The sequence below is a fragment of the Odontesthes bonariensis genome, chromosome 22 (genome assembly GCF_027942865.1).
Source record: "Odontesthes bonariensis isolate fOdoBon6 chromosome 22, fOdoBon6.hap1, whole genome shotgun sequence".
Lineage (NCBI taxonomy): Eukaryota > Metazoa > Chordata > Actinopteri > Atheriniformes > Atherinopsidae > Odontesthes > Odontesthes bonariensis.
The window spans coordinates 32686879-32706108 of NC_134527.1; the positions used below are offsets into that span (position 1 = coordinate 32686879).

At 42.1% G+C, this 19230-nt stretch overlaps 2 protein-coding genes across 4 annotated transcripts in view; both read right to left on the reverse strand.

Annotated features, from left to right (window-relative positions):
- reep5 (receptor accessory protein 5) lies at positions 1-6594 on the reverse strand. The gene is made up of 5 exons (XM_075455170.1): positions 6403-6594; positions 6129-6222; positions 4530-4668; positions 1550-1718; positions 1-298 (listed from the first exon to the last, which is right to left on the reverse strand). The coding sequence occupies exons 1-5, from the start codon at positions 6518-6520 to the stop codon at positions 249-251; spliced, it is 570 nt and encodes a 189-aa protein (XP_075311285.1). The 5' UTR covers positions 6521-6594; the 3' UTR covers positions 1-248.
- Positions 6595-11180: 4586 nt separating this feature from the next.
- The window catches only part of LOC142372312 (thyrotropin receptor-like), an 84556-nt gene continuing 76506 nt past the window's right edge, over positions 11181-19230 (reverse strand). For all 3 annotated transcript variants that reach the window (XM_075455169.1, XM_075455168.1, XM_075455167.1), the window contains 3 exons: positions 14095-14283; positions 12233-13316; positions 11181-12150 (listed from right to left, as the gene is read on the reverse strand). In XM_075455169.1, coding sequence (XP_075311284.1) covers positions 12004-12150; positions 12233-13316; positions 14095-14283 — 1420 coding nt within the window. In that variant the 3' untranslated portion in view covers positions 11181-12003. The remainder of the gene's footprint in view (positions 12151-12232; positions 13317-14094; positions 14284-19230) is intronic.

Genomic DNA, 19230 nt, shown 5'->3' on the forward strand with positions numbered 1-19230 from the left:
TTCAGTGTATTTGTTTTTATTTGGTTCATGAAGCACACAGTACATACACATCTGAGTGCAAGAGGACAAAGTTATATTGAAGTAAACCGGCTTGTGAAATGGCTTTAATTGGTAGATGTCATATGTGTAAGATACAGCTGGCATGAAGCTAAAGGTTCAAAACTAAAAGAGATCACCTAAAAACAAACATTCAAGGCATTTTCCTCAGCATCACCGTCAGATCTGGAGTAGACCCTGTGGCCACATTCTTAGGAGCTCTTCTTCTCCTCAAAGATGATGTTTGCTGTGGCTTTCTTGGCTGTGAAAACATTAAAAACATGCCATGTTAATCATCTCCAGTGCGATGGTGTAGTCTGAAAAATAAGGTATCATCACTTTAACCTGACTAGATCACCATGGTAACTAATAATGACAAGTTGATTCAGCAAATTAATTGTTAAAGGGATAGTTCGCCTCTTTTGACATGAAGCTGTATGACATCCCATATTAGCAATATTGTGTATTTTTCATTCAAAAATATTATTTTTTGTGGCCCCAGCCAACGAGCCGGACTACCTTCTTCAACACCAAAACGAGGCTGGAACTCGGCTCACAGGACGCAGCAGGGGTTAAGTCAATGTTGATACACGATATTGCTAGTATGGGATGGCGAACTATCCCTTTAAAACAGCCACCATCCTGCTGTGTATGATCAACATGATGAGCGTCAGCATCAAGTGACTTCACCCAAGATTGGGTTTATCCCACAGTAGGGCTGGGCGAAAAAACGATAACTATCGAGGAATAACTTTACCTCGATAGAGATATGAAACGCGGTCGATGTACATTTCCATAGATTACATTCCTCCATCTTTTGACAGACAATACGAATAGCCAATGACAACGAGAGATGCGCCGTGCTGAACCAATCACGTGGCTGGAATAGAGCCATGTAGCACAGTACAAAGCACAGTAGGATGCCAGGCTGTAACCATGACAACATGCCAGAAAGGCTTCACACTGTATCCTGCAGACTGTTCTCCGTCAGTCTCGTCCTTTGTTAAGTATCTTCAGTCAAGCAGGTTGATAAAGACAAAAATTAATAGAATCCACAGATCAAAACCGACAATTTGAAAAATATTTAAAAAATTTAATAAAGAAAAAGAACGTTTTAAAGGACAGCAATATTTTTTTAATTATAATCATTTAATAATAAAACACTGAATAATTTGTGCAACTTGTGTCTTGCTACAGGAACATCTTGATTTAACCTGCATCTGGTAGCGATGCACTACCGCCACCACAAGGTGCTGTAACAACCGCCCGGAAAACAAAGATAAAACACCACCCAAGTGTTGTAGAAGTGTGACTCTGAGCTTTGATGCTAAATATGTACAAATAAGAGAATCATACAAAATGAAGAACCGTAGCCATCTGTGTGGGTGAAAAAAGTCTGACTCTGCCAGGTAAAGCTAGCACGACCATGCGCCATGTCATCAATTCCTTTTCTGATGTATGAATGCAGTGTGAACAAAAACAGACAGAGTGACAACAAAAGCCAAGTACATACCCTCATCTTTGAATTTGTCAGCAGCCTCTGATGCTTTGTCCGTGAGGTTCTTCACAGCATCGTCAATCTTGGCTTCATTCTTGAGGAAAAGAGGTCGTATGATGCGGTGGTAAATCTGGATTGATCCGTTAGAAGGAGTTGGAGCCATGCACCACACCAAAAAGCCACACTGGTGATGAAGATAAAAGCTTTTACATTAACCCACACAGGACACAGACAGAAATAAAACTGCAAGTAGCATGACTAAATGTCCACAAGCCTGGACTTCTGTTGGAAGTTAAATAACTTTGATTGCATCAACTTTGATTCACAGCTTGTTAAACAGGAAACTTTTAACTCTGAGTACATGTACTTTTTATTTCCCAAGAGTTCTCTGCCATACTCGTCACTATTTCACCATCAGCTGATTAGGCAGTGGCATTTGATAAGATTAGATTAGATTTCCCTTTATTGTCCCACAATGGTGAAATTAACATTGTTACAGCAGCAAGAAAGATCCTTAGCCCAGGAGAAAGAGAAAGAGAAAGAAAAACAATAGAAACACACAATAGCAGCAGTTGTACATGGGCTAGTGAATTACACAGTGTAATAGTGGTTATTGCATATTAATTATTGCACATTTGATCTTTTTTCACAGTATTTCAGTGATTGTTAAGCAGTCTGACAGCAGCAGGAAGGTAGGATCTACGATATGTCTCCTTCACACACTTGGGGTGAAGGAGTCTGTCGCTGAAGGAGCTGCTTAGTGCACTGATGGTGGGCCGCATGGCATGGGGTGGGAGACATTGTCCATCATTGTCCAAGGGGGCAACATAAGACAGAGCTGCCGTTCTTGATCGTGATACAATACTCATCACTGTCACTAAACTACAGTCCAAATACCTGGAGGCCTTACCCTTACCTTAGCCAACCCTAATCTGGCTTTTTCATGTTCATTTCTTCTTCATGTTCATGTTCATTTACACTACACTTTTCCCCCTTTTTTTTTTGTTTGTTGACTGTGCACAGGGCAATTAAACATTATTTGGCCCAGCGGCTCCTCCCAGTTGGACGTGCCTCAAAAACCTCCAAAGGGATTCAACCAGGAGGTGTTCTAATGAGATGCCCAAACCACCTCAGCTGACTCCTTTGAATACATTTCAGTATACAAACCCCTTCCAGATGTACAAGCAACTGGCCCTGTCTCTAAGATTGAGCCCAGCCCCGCTCTTAATGAAACCAATTTCAGCCACTTGTATCCACATACTCATTCTTTCAATTACTCCCTAATCTTGTGACCAGAGGTGAGGGTTGGAACCTAGACGGACCAGTAAACTGAAAGCTTTGTCTTTCGGCACAGCTCCCTCTTCACCACAGCAAACTGGAGCAGCGCCCTACTGCTGATAAGGCCCCAGTCAGTCTTCCCATCTCCTGCTCCAACTTGCCATCTCTTAGAAATGAGATCCTGCGATACTTAAACTCCTCCACTTGAGGCAAAGACCCACTCCCAAACCAGAGGGAGTACTTTACCCCTTTCGGACTGAGAATCGCATCCTCATGCTTGACTGCAAACTACACCAGCACATGCTTGAGGTCATGGCTTTAAGAGGCCAACAGAACCATATTACCTGCAAAGAGCATAGCTGAAACCCTATGGTCCCCAAACCGCAAGCCCTCCTCTCCCTGACTAACACCTGTCCATGAACACCATAAACTGGATTGGAGATATGGGGCAGCCCTGGCAGAATCCAACATGCACCATTAATGACCTTGAAGTTTGTGCCAACACAGCTCTTACTTACCCCCTTTGCAGCTCTGAAAGGGCAAAGATCCGGTCCACAGTTTTATGTCCTGGACAAATACGACATAGCTCCCTCTGAATCTGTGGTTTTTCAATTGGTCAAAGCCTCCTTTCAAACACCCTATGATACACTTTCCCAAGAAGGCCAAGTAACATGATCCCCCAACAGATTGTGAAAACTCCCCGATCCTCCTGTTTAAATATCGTGACCTCCACCCCGGTCTGACACTTCATTGGGATTGTCACGGATCTCCATGTGAAACAGATGAGAAGAGCCAGCTAAAACAGCCCCACAACATCCAGTGCTTTCACCATTTCAGAGTAAATCTCATCCCCCCCTCCCTCCCCCCTCCCTTTCTGTCTTCTCAAACCCCAGCTGGTCGAGGCAGATGGCCACCCTTCCTGAGTCTGGTTCTGCCAGAGGTTTCTTCCTGTTCAAAGGGAGTCGTTTCTCTCCACAGTCGCCTCAGGCACGCTCAGGACGGGAGATTGGACCGAAAAAGAAAAAGTTTTCAGTGCAATCTGTTGGTTTCCTTAGCTAGGAAATTGTTTTTGAATTGGCTCTATATGAACGAATTGGATTATTTTATGAATAATTATGATTACAATGAATTGAATTCCAATTGGCTTGAATTGGACTTACTATCTAAGTGCCTTGAGATGACATTTGTTGTATTTGCATTCCTAAACAGAAGTACCTGCTGTGTCCACCATGTGTCATTTTACTAGCCCCTACCCCTTTCATCTACCCCTAAAAATCAGGAAGATGAAATCCCTTTATACTCCTTGAATTACTATGTTTAGTTATCACCAGAAAAATATTCTGCAAACATCACATACCAACCAGGTGTGTTAGTCCTGATGACATGTGGCAGAACCGCGATTATGCAAATCAGCCTTGCATCCCCCTTCTGCCCCTTATTAGAAAAAGTTAATAAATTGCCATCCCTGAAAAGCTAGCCCATCCTGTCAGCTGAGGGAAATGGTTTCTTTGTTATTTTAACCTTGAGAAAGCCTGACAGTTTGAATCTGTGGGCTGGAGACCTGTCGCTGGTACACCGGAGTTTCAAGATGGAAAAGGCTGCTGTTGACTGCCGTTTCACGTACATCAAGGATGTAAAACCAGACAAACATGTGAAAAGTGCTAAAATAATGATTTTCACTGGAGGCAGTCTTTATACACATTTCCAGCTAAATTACCTTTCCAATATAGTAGAAGGGGAACCAGGAGAGGAAAATGTCAGCAAAAAATTCTGCCACACTGAAAAGTCCATACACCACCCAGTAGGTCAGCCATTTTGTATCATCATCTTTGGTGGCACTTTCAATGGCCTTAATCCTGAGAAGAGAGGGGAACAAAACGTTACTTTAATAGGTCTAAATGTTATCTGGTCAACAATGCCCATCTTTTAAAAAGATGGAAGTCTTCTCTCTTCTAAGAGTGCTTTGACACCAGGACAGCCCCAGGGCACTTTGTTCCATTGGGCAGGGAATGCTGAAAAATGTCATACCTTTGTTTGGTTTGGTTCACTTTCACACTGCACTTTAGAAAGTGGACCAAGCCGCCTGGACAACGTCACGCAGTTATACTGACCAGGAAGGGAAAAAGCAAAACCCGGCTCATGGATTGGCCAGGACCCAAAACAGAAATCCATTCCCTTCAGCCGGCTTGTTCAGCAAAATCAAACAATGGAGCAACACCAAATTTGTGCAGTCTTTGGGTTTCTACTTTTACTTTGGGGTTGAAACATAATTGCTTTTTCCCAAGAAGCTGCCCAGTATGAGCAGCCGGCGAGGCAGCGAGCTATTCCACTTCCTCTCTTTTCAGCCACAACAGAGTTCGCTTGTTTGGTTCCAACAAGAATTCGGATGAGCTTTCACACCTGCTTAAACCAAACGGGACTATCCCAGGAAACAACTCTGGTCTGTTAAAGCGGACCAAACAGCTCTGATGGGAAAGCGCCCCATCTTGGAACTATTTAGAACATTTTAAATCGTATGTTAGTAGCTATGGTTTTATTCTGACATTTGACTGAGACATTTATTTCTGATCAGAGTTAACACGGGTTGTTGCTCCGTGTCATTTCATTCTTTGGCGCTGGTCAACATGTCCTGATAACAGAATGCTGGTGATTTTGTAATATGAATAGAATATTTTATCTGGTGATAAAACATCTAACTGTCTGATGCATAAGTGAAGCAAACTAAAATGAATAATATATAACGTTTGCTCAAACCATAATACATTTTATTTAAAGTTTGAGTCACTTTATGCGGGGAAAATACACAATACTGTGGTTCTATATTCATGATTCAAGAAATTTTCTTAGACTTTATCAAAAGAAAATGAACATGAATTAAAAGATTTTTTTCAGGAATGTTTAACAAAGCCAGAATGTTGAACAAGATTGGTTTGTGTCATATCTGAGTTAGTTTGTCTCCTAAATGAATCTGCTGAATGAAAATGATTTGCTGGGAGTGTGTACAGATTAGAATATTCCAGACAGTTTCATTTAATTATTGCTTTCTCTGAATGGGACCTTATTTAGGTTCAGAAAATCCTGTTTCCATGGAGCTGAAAAGTGATCTGATATCAGAGTGATGAACATGCAAACATAGCTGATGATGTCATCGTTCTGGGCCTACATCCTGTGCTGTTATTGGCTGCAGGCTGCAGTCACTGGGGGTAATACAGACAGATAAAAACACACTTTGGAGATCCGTGGTCTTACATTCTTATTTTTGGCTCTGTAAGAAGCGACTTGATGCTACATGCTGATCACAGAACAACACACTTACGATATGTAGGCTGGGTACAGGAAGCCGATGAGGTTACACAGCAGGGAGGCTCCGTATCCAATCACCAGGTAAACTGCGAGGACACCTACGACCCCTGGAACACATCACACAACTGTCACGCGCCTGATGGACACCGAGCACGGCCAGCTGCAGCCGAAAGAAGCTTCTGTTGGGTCAGTTCTGGGTTAGGGTAAGTGTTGGGGTTAGGGTTGGGGGGTTTGGGGCTGGGCTGACGCCGGCTCTGTGTTCCATCTGTGCGCGAGCACACACTCACCCGCAGCGATGTAGGTCCGGCTCACGCCGCTCTTCGCCTCCAGCTTCGCCAGAGCATCGGTGACAACATTCTTTTGGTGGAGGAACTTGTCGAATCTCTCTCTGAGCCCCGGCGCCATGGCTGCACTTCCTTCTCAGCGATGCGGATGAATTATGAAACGTCTGCCACACCCCTGCAGCGGGGCTCGCGCACGCAGCTGAAACGATGACGCGCCTCCGTGCGTCAAAGTTAACGGGATGGGACGGGATGCGCGTGCATCCGATCACATCTTCAACATAAAGGCACGAGTCTTAATAATTCCATTTACCTTTGTGGCAATGAATTCTGCTGGAGGAAGAATGTTAATGTTGCAGTCTGATTTATGGAGGAGAAATAACTGAAGCATAAGCAGAAAGAAAGGGGGCTGCTCTCCAGCCGCGGCCGCTGTATTTGGGCAGGATGGGCAGAGCCCCGCCTTCCACACCCCAACCTTTCTTTTATAGATAAAATATAGATAATTATAAATTATAGATAAAATATTTATTTCAACTTCAATCACAGTGGGAATCGTATTACACCATATTGTGGCTTGTGACGGACTTTGCCAGTGGAATCTGTTTTTATTTTCGCTGAAATATAGCCTACCTCCTGTGTGGCTGCTTAACATTATATCTGTGGCCACTGGCCAGGGCAGATGCCTGGCTGCTCTCAGCTAAGCCCGGCCCCGCCGAACTCTCGAGCACATTCTACCAATCAGAATCACTGTAGGCCCCTACGTAGCATAATATCATTACATTTAGCGCGCCTGTATAGATGCTATTGGGGCAGGTGTATGATCTGCCCTGGACATGGAAAGGACTCAAAGGGTTTAAGAAATATTACTCCGCCCATCTAGCCAGTGGGAACTTCAGTGCCGCCAAATTCCCCTACAAACTTGTTGGATAAAACGGATAACTATGTCGGATTTGATGAAGGATATTGGCTGTTTAATCCGGATTCACGTTTGTGGTAGGTAAAGATTTTACTTTATAGTTGCTATCTTACAAAGTTTAAGTGATTGTGAACGAAGTCTTTGCAAAATGGGAAACTGGGAGGGATTTAATGAAATATCTTAGCTTGATGAGCAAAGCAATGTTGAGACAGTAAACAATGTGTTGACAGCTTCGTACATGTACAGTAGGTTACTTGTCTGCTAGCTTAGGTTGGAGCACTGTCGGTGTGTGTGATATGAAGCATTTTTCGGAAAAGGCAAAAAAACATGAGTCCAGCAAGGCGCATCTGAATTGTGCCATGAAATTAGCCATGCTATGCTTTGCGACAAGTTTCCCTCTAATTGAAACGTAGGCAGTATTAATTCCTTTCACAAACTTTCTCTTCGCTCATTTTCACGTGGCTTTTGTGTTTGTTGTATGGCAGACTTTTATGCGGATCCTGAAGTGAGCGTGCACGTGTGTGTGAGCGTGCACGGCTGTTTGTCTAATTTCAGTTTGTGTGGCCCTGTGATGGACTGCTGTATCGGGCCTGTTCTCCACTGGCAGCTGGGATAGGCTCCAGCCCCATACATGCCTTAATAGGATGATACTGCTGTGAAAAATGAACGAATGAAAATCATTTGACAAACCTTTTGGGATGCAGCAGAACGAGTGAATCTCCAGAGGACACAGCTTGGGTGTTGGGTTTGTAGCTTGGCACCAGTTGTGTTTAAGACGTCACTCAGCTTTACCAGATAACACACATGAACTCTGTTCATTTACAATATAGATGGAAACTCACAGCCAACAATTCGACAGCTTCTACCTACCCTGTAGGCCACAGAAGTTCCTTTGCAGGGACATGTTCAGGATCATACCATCTGTTGTTAAAAGAAGTGGAATACATCCTCTTTACTCTTTCCGCCCACTTGCTCTGAAAGCCAGCTAAAAGGACAGTGGCTTGGGAGGAAATGCAGGTTGAAGGTTGGGGTTTGACTTCAGGCTTTCTCAGACCACATCAAGGTGTCCTTGGGGAAGACACTGAACCTAATGTTGCCTCCAATGTGTCCATCAGTGTTTGAATTGTGTTTACCACCACAAAACTGCAAGAGCAAAGAAGTTGGTCAACTTTTATATGCATTTTAATACTAAAAACATCAGAATGGGCTGTAGTTTTAGAAAATGTCCTTTGTAATGTGAAACTGGACCAAATTTGAACCACACAAGCCCAAGACAACTTGTCTGCTTTCCTTTTGAAGAGGAACTCACTCCAGCTACGCATAAACTATTTCAGCTCTCCATTCATTCACACTCAATGCCAAACTTTGGAGAAAATCTATTATAATCCAAATACTAAAGAAGACATGTCCTCAGAGGGCAAAGAGCATCGACCAGTAGCGATTACCTCAAATGATTTTTTTTTTTAGAGGAACACCTCTTAGAACCACTGCTGGATAAATATCAATTTGCTTACATGGAAATCATGGCAAAAGTGATGCCACATCAACAATGATGCATCCCACCCTGAAGAACCTTGAAAGCATTTTGCATATGCCAGACTGCTTTTTATTGATTTTAGTTTAGCTTGTAATTCCATTCACCCACACATCCTTTTCAGGAAACCACTTTAGTTAAATGTAAACCCCTTCTTAATCAGATGCTATCACTCTTTTTTGCCCTTACATCATCCAATGGTGCCAATGCCAATGCATCCAATCCAACCAGTCCATTGCCATCTTAATTTCTTTGTGCAAGTGCTTCAAGTGTTTGGTATCTGTAAAGCTATCATGCTAATCTTTGACAGAAAAACAATAGAGTCCTTTGCTATGGTATCACCAACTGTTTGGAAATCTATCAGTTATCAAACTATCAAGATGGCAGGCAAAATAATAGGAACACCTGCTTCTCTTAATCTACAGGAGCTTTTTAAAACAGGCATCTATGAGTCCAGTAAATAACACTTTATCTGACAGCTCTCATGTGTTATATTCTGAATATGTATTTTGAACTCGGGGAAGATGTATAGGGTTCCCCTGTGCAAACATGGAAACAATAAGCATTCATTTGTCTCATTCTCAGTTAAATGAATCAAAGAACAGAGGTGAATCTTTTACTTGTGAATGTACTTTTTTTTTAACACTGAACGTATGCCTGAATGCATATATGAAGAAATGCAACTCTGCACATATAGGGCGGAATGTATTTATGTATGAGGATTTGTACAGTTCATCATGAGGAAATCTTTCTTTTTTATCAGTCGGTCCTTATTTTGGTGTTTGTTGTCCCCTCTTTTCTGTCCTCTCAGCCCCCAGCTGGTCCAGGCAGATGGCTGCCCTCCAGGTTCTGGTTCGGATGGAGGTTTCTTCTGTTCAAAGGGAGTTTTTCTCTCCACTGTTGCCTCATGCATACTCAGGATAGGGGATTTAATTGAAAATAACTTTCCATGCAGTCTGTTGGTGGTTGAGTTGTGGTTTTGACTTTATCTTTTGGTTTCTTGGTTTACCTCCTGTGTTCTTGTTTCCTTTGTCATCACTTTACTTGTCACTCCTTAGCTACTTTGAATCTTGTTTTATTTTGAAGAATTCGATCTTATGTTAACTTCCTGTTTCACACATGGTTTTCACTTGCTGATTGCTTCACATCATCACGTCACATCTTTTCTATTTTTTATTGCCAGATCCTTGTTATTATTAGCTATGGATACCAACAGACTTCTCTTTGATTCAATCCCACATTCTGAGCATACACAAGGTGACGAAGGACAGAAAAACAATACAAATTATTCAATTAAATACAAGTTGATGACAACAATGATGTCATATGTACATGGAGAGGAAAGAGAGCAGAGGAAGGAGAGGTGCATCCTGGGAGCTCCCCCAGCAGTCTGGGCCTATAGCAGCTTAACTATGGGATGTTTCAGGATCACCTGAGCCATCCCTAACTATAAGCTTTATCAGAAAGGAAAGTTTTAAGCCTGGTCTTAAAAGTGGAAAGGGTGTCTGCTTCCCGGACATGAGACTCTATAACAGGCAAAAAGAGCTCACTGAGAGGCTCAGATGTTCACAGCTTCACAGTTTTTGTGTTTTACTTTACTAAATGTTGTACTTTTCCAGTGTCCAATTCCATTTAAGCTTCAACTTTCAATTCCAATGAGAGCCGCTTTCATTTCAAGCTTCATTCCATTGTTCACTTTAACCACTATGGATTAAACCATGTCTTTCTTCTGCATGTTGTTGTTTTTTCAGAACCTTCCAGCTTTCATGCAAATCCTGGTTCTTCCACAAGAACCTTCCAACCCCGCTAAGATTACAACAACTGGTTTTCTACTCATGTTTTCCCATTTGAAACTATTTGTCAGAAGTTTTCAGCTTTCATTCAGCTCCAAGTCCTTCCACAATACTGTTCAACCTTTGCTGAGACTAAAGCACCTGATTTATTTATTTATTTTTTTTTTAACATTTTAAGCTTCTCAACAGATTGCAGTGGCTTCATCTTATCAGCATTCACACTGCAGGAACAGCTTTAGGATATTTCTTATTCGAAGGTGGTGCCCCTTAATCAAGGTTTATGCAAACCCTAGTTAGCTTAAATTGTAGGACTGAGATATGAACAATAACAGGCAAGTTAGTTTAACTTTTGTGTTCTTTTATTATAAGAAAGTAAACAACTGGTAAAACAACCAATAACCACCATCCAAAGAAATACAACGAGATTAAAAGCACACTGTGGAAAAGGCTGCCTAAATGGGACTGTCATGCTGGCCCTTTAAGGGGCGGAGCCTAGACTGTCAGTGAGCTGCGTGCAGACCAGAGAGAGGAGAGATGCACCGCGAGTTTACAGTTTAAGTTTGTGTTGTTTAGTGTGCTGGTTACAGTTCATTTGCCACCTCATTTTGATTTGTGTGCGTGAAAAAGAAAGTAAGTAACATTGCAAAGTTAAGAATGTAGTTTACTTAGCAGAATATACACATTTGTACTCCTAATTGATAGGCTTGTTCATGTGCACATTTATTGAGAGCTATCAACGTGGGTTTTCATGTGTTACTTTTATTTAGAAGAATTATTAATGTTGCAGTCAGTCAAAATGTAAATGTGATATAATTTGTTAGTTATTTGGACTTATTTAGACATTGATGTTATATCATTATTCTTTATGTTCTAGAACCACACACCTACAGTTCTGTCAAGTGAGGAATAAACAGCAAATTTAAGTCAAGTAAACACACTGGATTGCGACTGCTTTATTTGGAGTTCTAACCGGACTCACAACAGTGATTTGAACCTTCCAACCAGCACAATTACAAGAACTATCTTTTACACACAATGAAAACAAACAATGGCTGGTAATGTTTTGGAATAACCATCAAAACTAATTATCTAGCTCAGATAAAACAAGAAATTCATATATCACTTCTCAGGCCATAGTATGTTGAGTAATGCTTAGGTTCTGTGAGTGTACGAGGACATTTATATGTAAGTCAGCTTTCATATATTAGACAACTATAGCTCTTCTAATCTACTCCTTTAAAAATAATATGAATTAAATTGGAAAAGAAGAGTGATTTGGGGACCACAAAATGTTTTGGATGTCTAGTTCCCTCCTGTGGGACTGGTATTACCTCTCTGCAAATATTTGAAGAAACACTGACATGTTAGCTTGGATAGAGGATTGCTTGCCTCCGGCACAGCCCCATCCGACTCAGCAACATCATGATATCCCTGTGAAATCCCTTTGTTAGGATGGCATAAAAAAATGGGTGCACACAAGAGTTGAGAGGATAAAAAAGCACCAGCAGTACCTATGGGGAAAAAAACAACATAAATCAGTCTTAATTTTAAGTAGAGAAAAGTTCTGGGTTACAGCTAAATAGTAACTCCCACCTTGGAATCTGTGATCGTCATCAGTGGTTGGTGGAAAGCTGCACACAAGCCATAGAAACAAATGGGAGCTAGACAAAGAAAATTGGTAAAGTTAAGCAGAGCCATGCGTTTGGCCATGCTTGTATCATATCTGCTGGAATCGTACTGTGGATTGTGCACCATACAATAGATGTGGAGGTAACAGAAGCATACCACTGTAAAAGCAATGACATTAATCATCAGAACAGAAATAACATAGGCCTGAGCAACTGTTGTGTCAGTGTCCATGGGCAAGCAGATGCTTACTCTCTCATAAGTGTTGATGCCGAGCACTGGCAGCAGTGCTATAGTGACACAAAGCACCCAGCCAAAGAGCATCAGCACAGCTGCATGCCGCAGCCTCATTTTTTTGTTTGGCCTCATTGCATTAAAGATAACATGCCATCGCTGAAGGCTGATTAAAGTTAATGTGTACACAGACAGCTCACTGGCAAACACTGATAACATCCCTGCTAGATTGCACCCACTTCCTGTTTGCCAGGTAATAGCAAATTGGTAATAACGAGAGCGTGTATAGAGGTCAACAGATGAAATGAGCAATAAATACATCCCCATACAGCCATCTGCAAATGCCAGATGACCTATAAGGAAACGGGTGACAGACAGCTTCTGTTGGCAGGTCAGCAGGATTACCAAAACTAATAGGTTGGCCGAAATGGCGAACAAGCTAACCACCCAGACCAACACCCTCAGAAAGCCTTGACTCATCACATCCTCACAGGGGTTTAGGGCATCAGGCACAGGTGTGCACAAGGGTCCATAATCTGTATACATTTCATTACACAGAGCAAGGTCAAAATCTTCTCCAAGATGCTCTCCAGATGAATCCACAGGAAAAAAAACCTGATTCTGAGACAGTTTGGTGGGGCAAATGAGGGTGTTGTTTAAATCGTCATCTTCATTGTCAGCAGCTGGGAGACCAAAGATGTCCTGGACATGTTGGGAGATTTTGTTGCCAAGATACCACTGGGAGAAAGATGCAGAGGGTTCTTGCAGCTTCCCAGAAGAAGCCCTGGTCAGGTTGCAGACAACTGCCTCAGAATGTCTGAAACATAAATGATGAGAAGGTAGAAATCACATCACAGCACAAAGGTGCACATGGTGCACAGGATGACAAAGCCTGGCCATCACTTGTAATTACTTGTTATCAACCAGTGTGTTGTTAAAATTAAATAAAATAAAAAAGACAACAACAAATGAGCATTTCTTACATATTGTATATTAACACCTATTCAGTATTGACTAACAAGTTCATCGTTTTGCTAACAAATAAGTCAATGAACTCTATCATAAGCTCATTTGCATACATCCCTAATAACGTGATTGAAAGATAAAGTCTTAAAGCGATAGTTTAGGAGTATTAAAGAGCAACAAAACTTTGAGGTTGAAGCAGTCCAGAAATAATCAGAATTATTATTATCAGAATTAGTTTGAAAATATCAAAACAGTTCAACTTTGTGTTCTACAAAAGATTTACACATATGAAATGGTTTGTTAATATGTTAGTTATATTTATACAGTTCTTTTTGTTTCTGTCTTTTATAAACTAGGTGTGTCAACACAATAAATTGTTAGTATGAATCTACAGTGCTCATTTATTTACCTCTCAGATGATTAAAAATTACCTGAGTACAAGGCTCTGTTTTAACTGACATGGAATCACTTTAGACCAGCTAGAGTGAGTACTCTATATTACACCAAATTGTGGACATGGAGTTAGTTTTCTATGTAAAGGAAAAACGGGTGTGCGCGCAGGCACATACACACATGCACAAGCAAAGAGTGGAAAAACATTTCCAAGCACTTTCTGCTCTCTTAATTACCCTCTCCATCTATTCAGCATTTTTAGACCACAGCAATGGCTTGAGAAGGTCAATTCTGCATTCTGCAAATGAGGAAAGGCACTTAAGGAAGGCAGTGCTTTGAGGGCCCATGTTCTTTTCGCTTGTAGCCTTTCAATGCTTTCCATTCCAATTGAGGGCAAAGACTGTACTTTAGTTTCTGAGAGGTCTCTGGAAGGACAGACAAAGAACTTAGATTAACTCATGAGAAGGCATAGCAGACTTTTCTTTAACTTATTTGATGTAAAAATACATAAGCAATCTCTGCAGAACTTTATCTTATGACACACTAGTTAAGATACAAAAGGGTATACTTTGTTTCAAATGTGTTTCTCTGATCCATTGGGAAGAATCCCGGCCATACAGGATAGCTGTTGCCGAAAGGGGATTGCATTGTAACGAGATAATCTGTGTTATGTGTCAAAGCAAGTAATGAAGCAGGTAATCATGATACACAACATGGTTCCCATTCCATTAGTTCTTCACACACTGCTTCTGCATTTTGTCTTTGTTCAGTAAATACTGACACAGTGTAATATGTCATGTACAGTTAATAATCTGAGGTTATATGTATCTATATTTACAACCTGGTAAAAATGAGATGATTTTCATTATCATATCTGTTGTGGAGAAAGACCAGAGTATTCAGCTTTGTCTGGGCAGCCTCTTAGGGAAATTTATTATCAGAAATACATGTTACAGGGTCGCATACAAGGAATTCCCAAAAATCTGAAATATTTAAAACTTGGGTGTACCTAATTTTGTCCATGAGTGTTTGTCACTGAAAGATGCAATGGTATAAACAATGCTGTGACTGGATAATTTTACTCTTGCCAACATACACTTTGTATAACTCAATAAACAACACAGGATGCTTGAGGATAAATGTAATTAACAGTGAGACAATTCGCTGATAGCTGAGCGGACAAAACAATGGTTTGATGGTTTCACAGGATACATTTTTGCTCATTTGAAAAAAATTGTCCAGTAACTTTTTTGATGGTGGCAACAACAATATTGACAGATTTTGATCTAACATTATCATGTAGAAACATAATTAAGTGTGTACTACCATAATAAACTGGAAGGCTCATATTACCTGAGTGCACTACTTTCAATGCAATTAAATGTGAAAGTTTTCACATTTGTCTTGGTCCTCTTTGTCTGGTTGGTTTTGTTAGTAAATCATTTACAAGAAGGTTAAAAAAAAAATCTAAGTAGAATAGACTAGAATAAAATAGCATTTTATTGTCATTGCACTGTGGAGGTACAACAAAATTGAAGGTGGTCCCGAAGAGCCATCCTGCACCACAAAGATTCAAAACAAGGCAGAAAAACAACATAAAGGATATTATTAGTACTCAAGATGGCAGTGCGTGAACCACACAAGCTCAGCGTCTCCCCAGATTCTGCAAATTTGTAGTATTCTGCCTTTTTGTTTCAAGTCTGTTCACTCAGAACAGAACAGTCTTGCACACGTCATCTACAGCCGACAAAAGCCCTTGGATATTCGCGCTCTCAACGTGGACACTTTTTTTGACAATCTCCGGCTCATACCAGAGATCGCTAAAACATCGGAGGCTTCCAACTCGGCTTCACCAACCGGAAGCGTTCGCAGGCGGCATCGAGACCGTGAACAAAAGCGGGAGAAGCGAGTAGGACTAAGAGCTAAGCTAAGGCTAACTCCTCACCGGCTATCACTACCCAGCATTTTCCTCGCCAATGTCCGGTCTCTGAATAATAGAATGGATGAGCTGCGGATCATCTCTCACAACTGGATTAAGAACTGCAACATCATGATCATCACTGAAACATGGCTCAACAGTGGCATCCCCGATAGCGCGATTGAGTTAGCAGGGCGCTTTGTTCTCCGGGCGGATGGAACAGCTGATTCAATTCAATTTATATATAGAGCGCCAAATTACAAATGTACAACAACAACAAGGCATTTAGATAATATAGTCCAATTCCAGCCAATTGGAGTTCAATACATTGTAATCATAATTAACTCAAAATAATCCAATTCGTTCATATAGAGCCAATTCAAAAACAGTTTCCCAGCTAAGGAAACCAACAGATTGCACCTAAACTTGTTTTCAGTCCAATCTCCCGTCCTGAGCGTGCCTGAGGCGACTGTGGAGAGAAACGACTCCCTTTTAACAGGAAGAAACCTCTGGCAGAACCAGAACCAGGAAGGGTGGCCATCCGCCTCCACCAGCTGGGGTTTGAGAAGACAGAAAATAGGGGACAACAAACACTAACACCATTCAAAGGATATCTGTTGGAACAGGGAAACACAAGTTAATGACCACAATAATGTCACATGTACATAATATCATTTGAGAAATTAAACAGGGGAAAAAGAGAGTAAAGTGAGGAAAGGTGTGACAGATGAGGCCCCCCAGCAGTCTGGGCCTATAGCAGCTTAACTATGGGATGTTTCAGGATCACCTGAGCCATCCCTAACTATAAGCTTTATCAAAAAGGAAAGTTTTAAGCCTGGTCTTAAAAGTGGAAAGGGTGTCCGATGACTCCGGCAAGACCAGAGGTGGTGTACTGGGGTGCAGGGATGCGGCGTCAGTCAGCACCTCTGCAGAAGACACTGAACGCTATAAGGGCTCTTCTGGCTCTTCTCCAGGTCCGCTGGCAGCGGAGAGCAGCGGCGTGGGCTGACGGAACCCTGATTTCCTTCTCCTGGATGGAAAACATGGGTGGCTGGAACCCATAAACTGTGTAGAAAGGAGACAAGCCAGTCGAGCAGGATGGAAGAGAGTTTAGAGCATGTTCAACTAAGGGTAAATTCTGTGACCAACTGGTAGGATCCTTTTCACAAAGCATCCTAAGCTTACTTCCTGGTTAGTATGTTCCAACTGACCGTCAGTTTGGGGATGAAAGCCAGATGAGAGGCTCACCTTAACCCCCAACAGACCACAGAACTCCTTCCAAAACTGAGAGACAAATTGAGGTAACCAAGTTGTGTACCTCAGGAGCTGGAGAGGAGGAAGGAAATAGTTCCCCAGAAGGAAGGCCTCTGAAGGTGCAAGTCTCCTCCGTTCCTGCAGCCTTAGATCAATCCTAGTTGCCAGGTCCTCCAGACCCTTCAGCGTCTCCGGAGTGTCATAAGTAGCGAGTTGGTCCTTGATCTGCTCAGACAGCCCTCGGTAAAAGACATCGATTAGTGCATCTTCATTCCACTTACTTTCTGTTGCCAGAGTGTGAAAATCAATTATGTAATCAGTGACTCTTCGTCTGCCCTGTTTAGTTGATAGCAGACCTCTGGCAGCTTCTCAGTCAGGTAATGTATAGAAAGAAGCTAGAGAGCAAGGAGGTGTATAGAAAGAAGCTTGAGAGTAAACTGCAGAGGAACAATATCAGAGATGTGTGGTCAGGAATGAAGAAGATCACAGGCCTCAAGCAGAGGGAGGATCGGATGGATGGAAGTCTGGACAGAGCAAATGAGTTGAACACATTCTTCAACAGGTTCAGTTCAGGAACAAGCTCACCATCCTCTCCTCCTGTTCCCAGCCAAAGAGACATCCCACCCTCCTCTGACTCACAGCTTTCCTGTAACATCTCCACCTCCACCTCAGTCATGGATTCTTCTGCTTCCACTAGTTTGTCTTCAACCCAATCAGGAGATGCTGCTGTCCCCTTTGCCTCCCCCTCCCACTTTTCTGTTTCTAGAAGTCAGGTGAAGAGGCAGTTGGAGAGACTGAACCGGAACAAGGCTGCAGGTCCAGATGGTGTCAGCCCCCGAGTCCTGAAGGCCTGTGCAGAGCAGCTCTGTGGGATTCTGCAACACCTTTTCAACCTTAGCTTGACCCAAGAGAAGGTACCACTGTTGTGGAAGACATCCTGTCTGGTTCCGGTACCAAAGAAAACTCACCCTTCAGATGACTACAGACCTGTTGCCCTGACATCCCACATCATGAAGGTCCTGGAGAGACTCCTGTTGACCCACCTGTGTAAGCAGACCAGCACATATCAGGACCCCCTGCAGTTTGCTTATCGCCATGGAGTTGGAGTTGAAGACGCTATCATACACCTGCTTCAACAAACCCACTGTCATCTGGACAAAGCAGGCAGCACTGTGAGGATCATGTTCTTTGATTTCTCCAGTGCATTTAACACAATCCAGCCTGATCTGCTTCGTCTGAAACTCCAGAAGACTCAAATGGAGGCCTCAACAATCACCTGGATTAATGACTACCTGACAAACAGACCACAGTTTGTCAGACTGAAGAATTGTGTGTCTAACCAGGTGATCAGCAGCACAGGAGCACCACAGGGGACTGTACTCTCACCATTCCTTTTCACTCTGTACACTTCAGACTTCCAGTACAAGTCAGACTCCTGTCATCTACAGAAATATTCAGATGACTTTGCAGTTGTCGGGTGTATCAGAAATGGACAAGAAGCTGAGTACAGAGAGCTGGTGGACCGCTTTGTGGCATGGTGTGGGAACAATCATCTCATCTTGAATGTTAACAAAACAAAGGAGATGATTGTAGATTTCAGGAGGAACGGGGTCAGATCAAACCCTGTTTCCATCATGGGAGAAGAAGTGGAGGTGGTTGAGGAATATAAATACCTTGGTGTTCATGTGGACAACAGACTGGACTGGAGACACAACAGTGAAGCCATCTACAAGAAAGGACAGAGCAGACTGTACTTCTTGAGGAAGCTAAGGTCCTTCAAGGTTTGCAACAAGATGTTGCAGATCTTCTACAAGTCTGTTGTTGAGAGCGTCATTTCCTCTGGCGTCATCTGTTGGGGCAGCAGCATCAGAACCAGGGACCTAAAAAGACTCAACAACCTGATAAAGAAGGCTGGTTCTGTTCTGGGGACGACTGTGGAACCTCTGGAGACAATAATGCAAAGAAGGATTTTGCATAAAATCAAGAGAATTATGGACAACCCTGAACATCCTCTCCATGAGACTGTTATCGGAAAACAGAGTCTCTTCAGTCAAAGGCTTCTTCAGTTTGGATGCAAAACGGACCGCTACAGGAAATCATTCCTGCCCACAGCCATCAGCATCTATAATAACTCCTTGATTTAATTGAGCTACATCAACATTTAATTTCCCTCTGGGATAAATAAAGTATTTTTGAATTT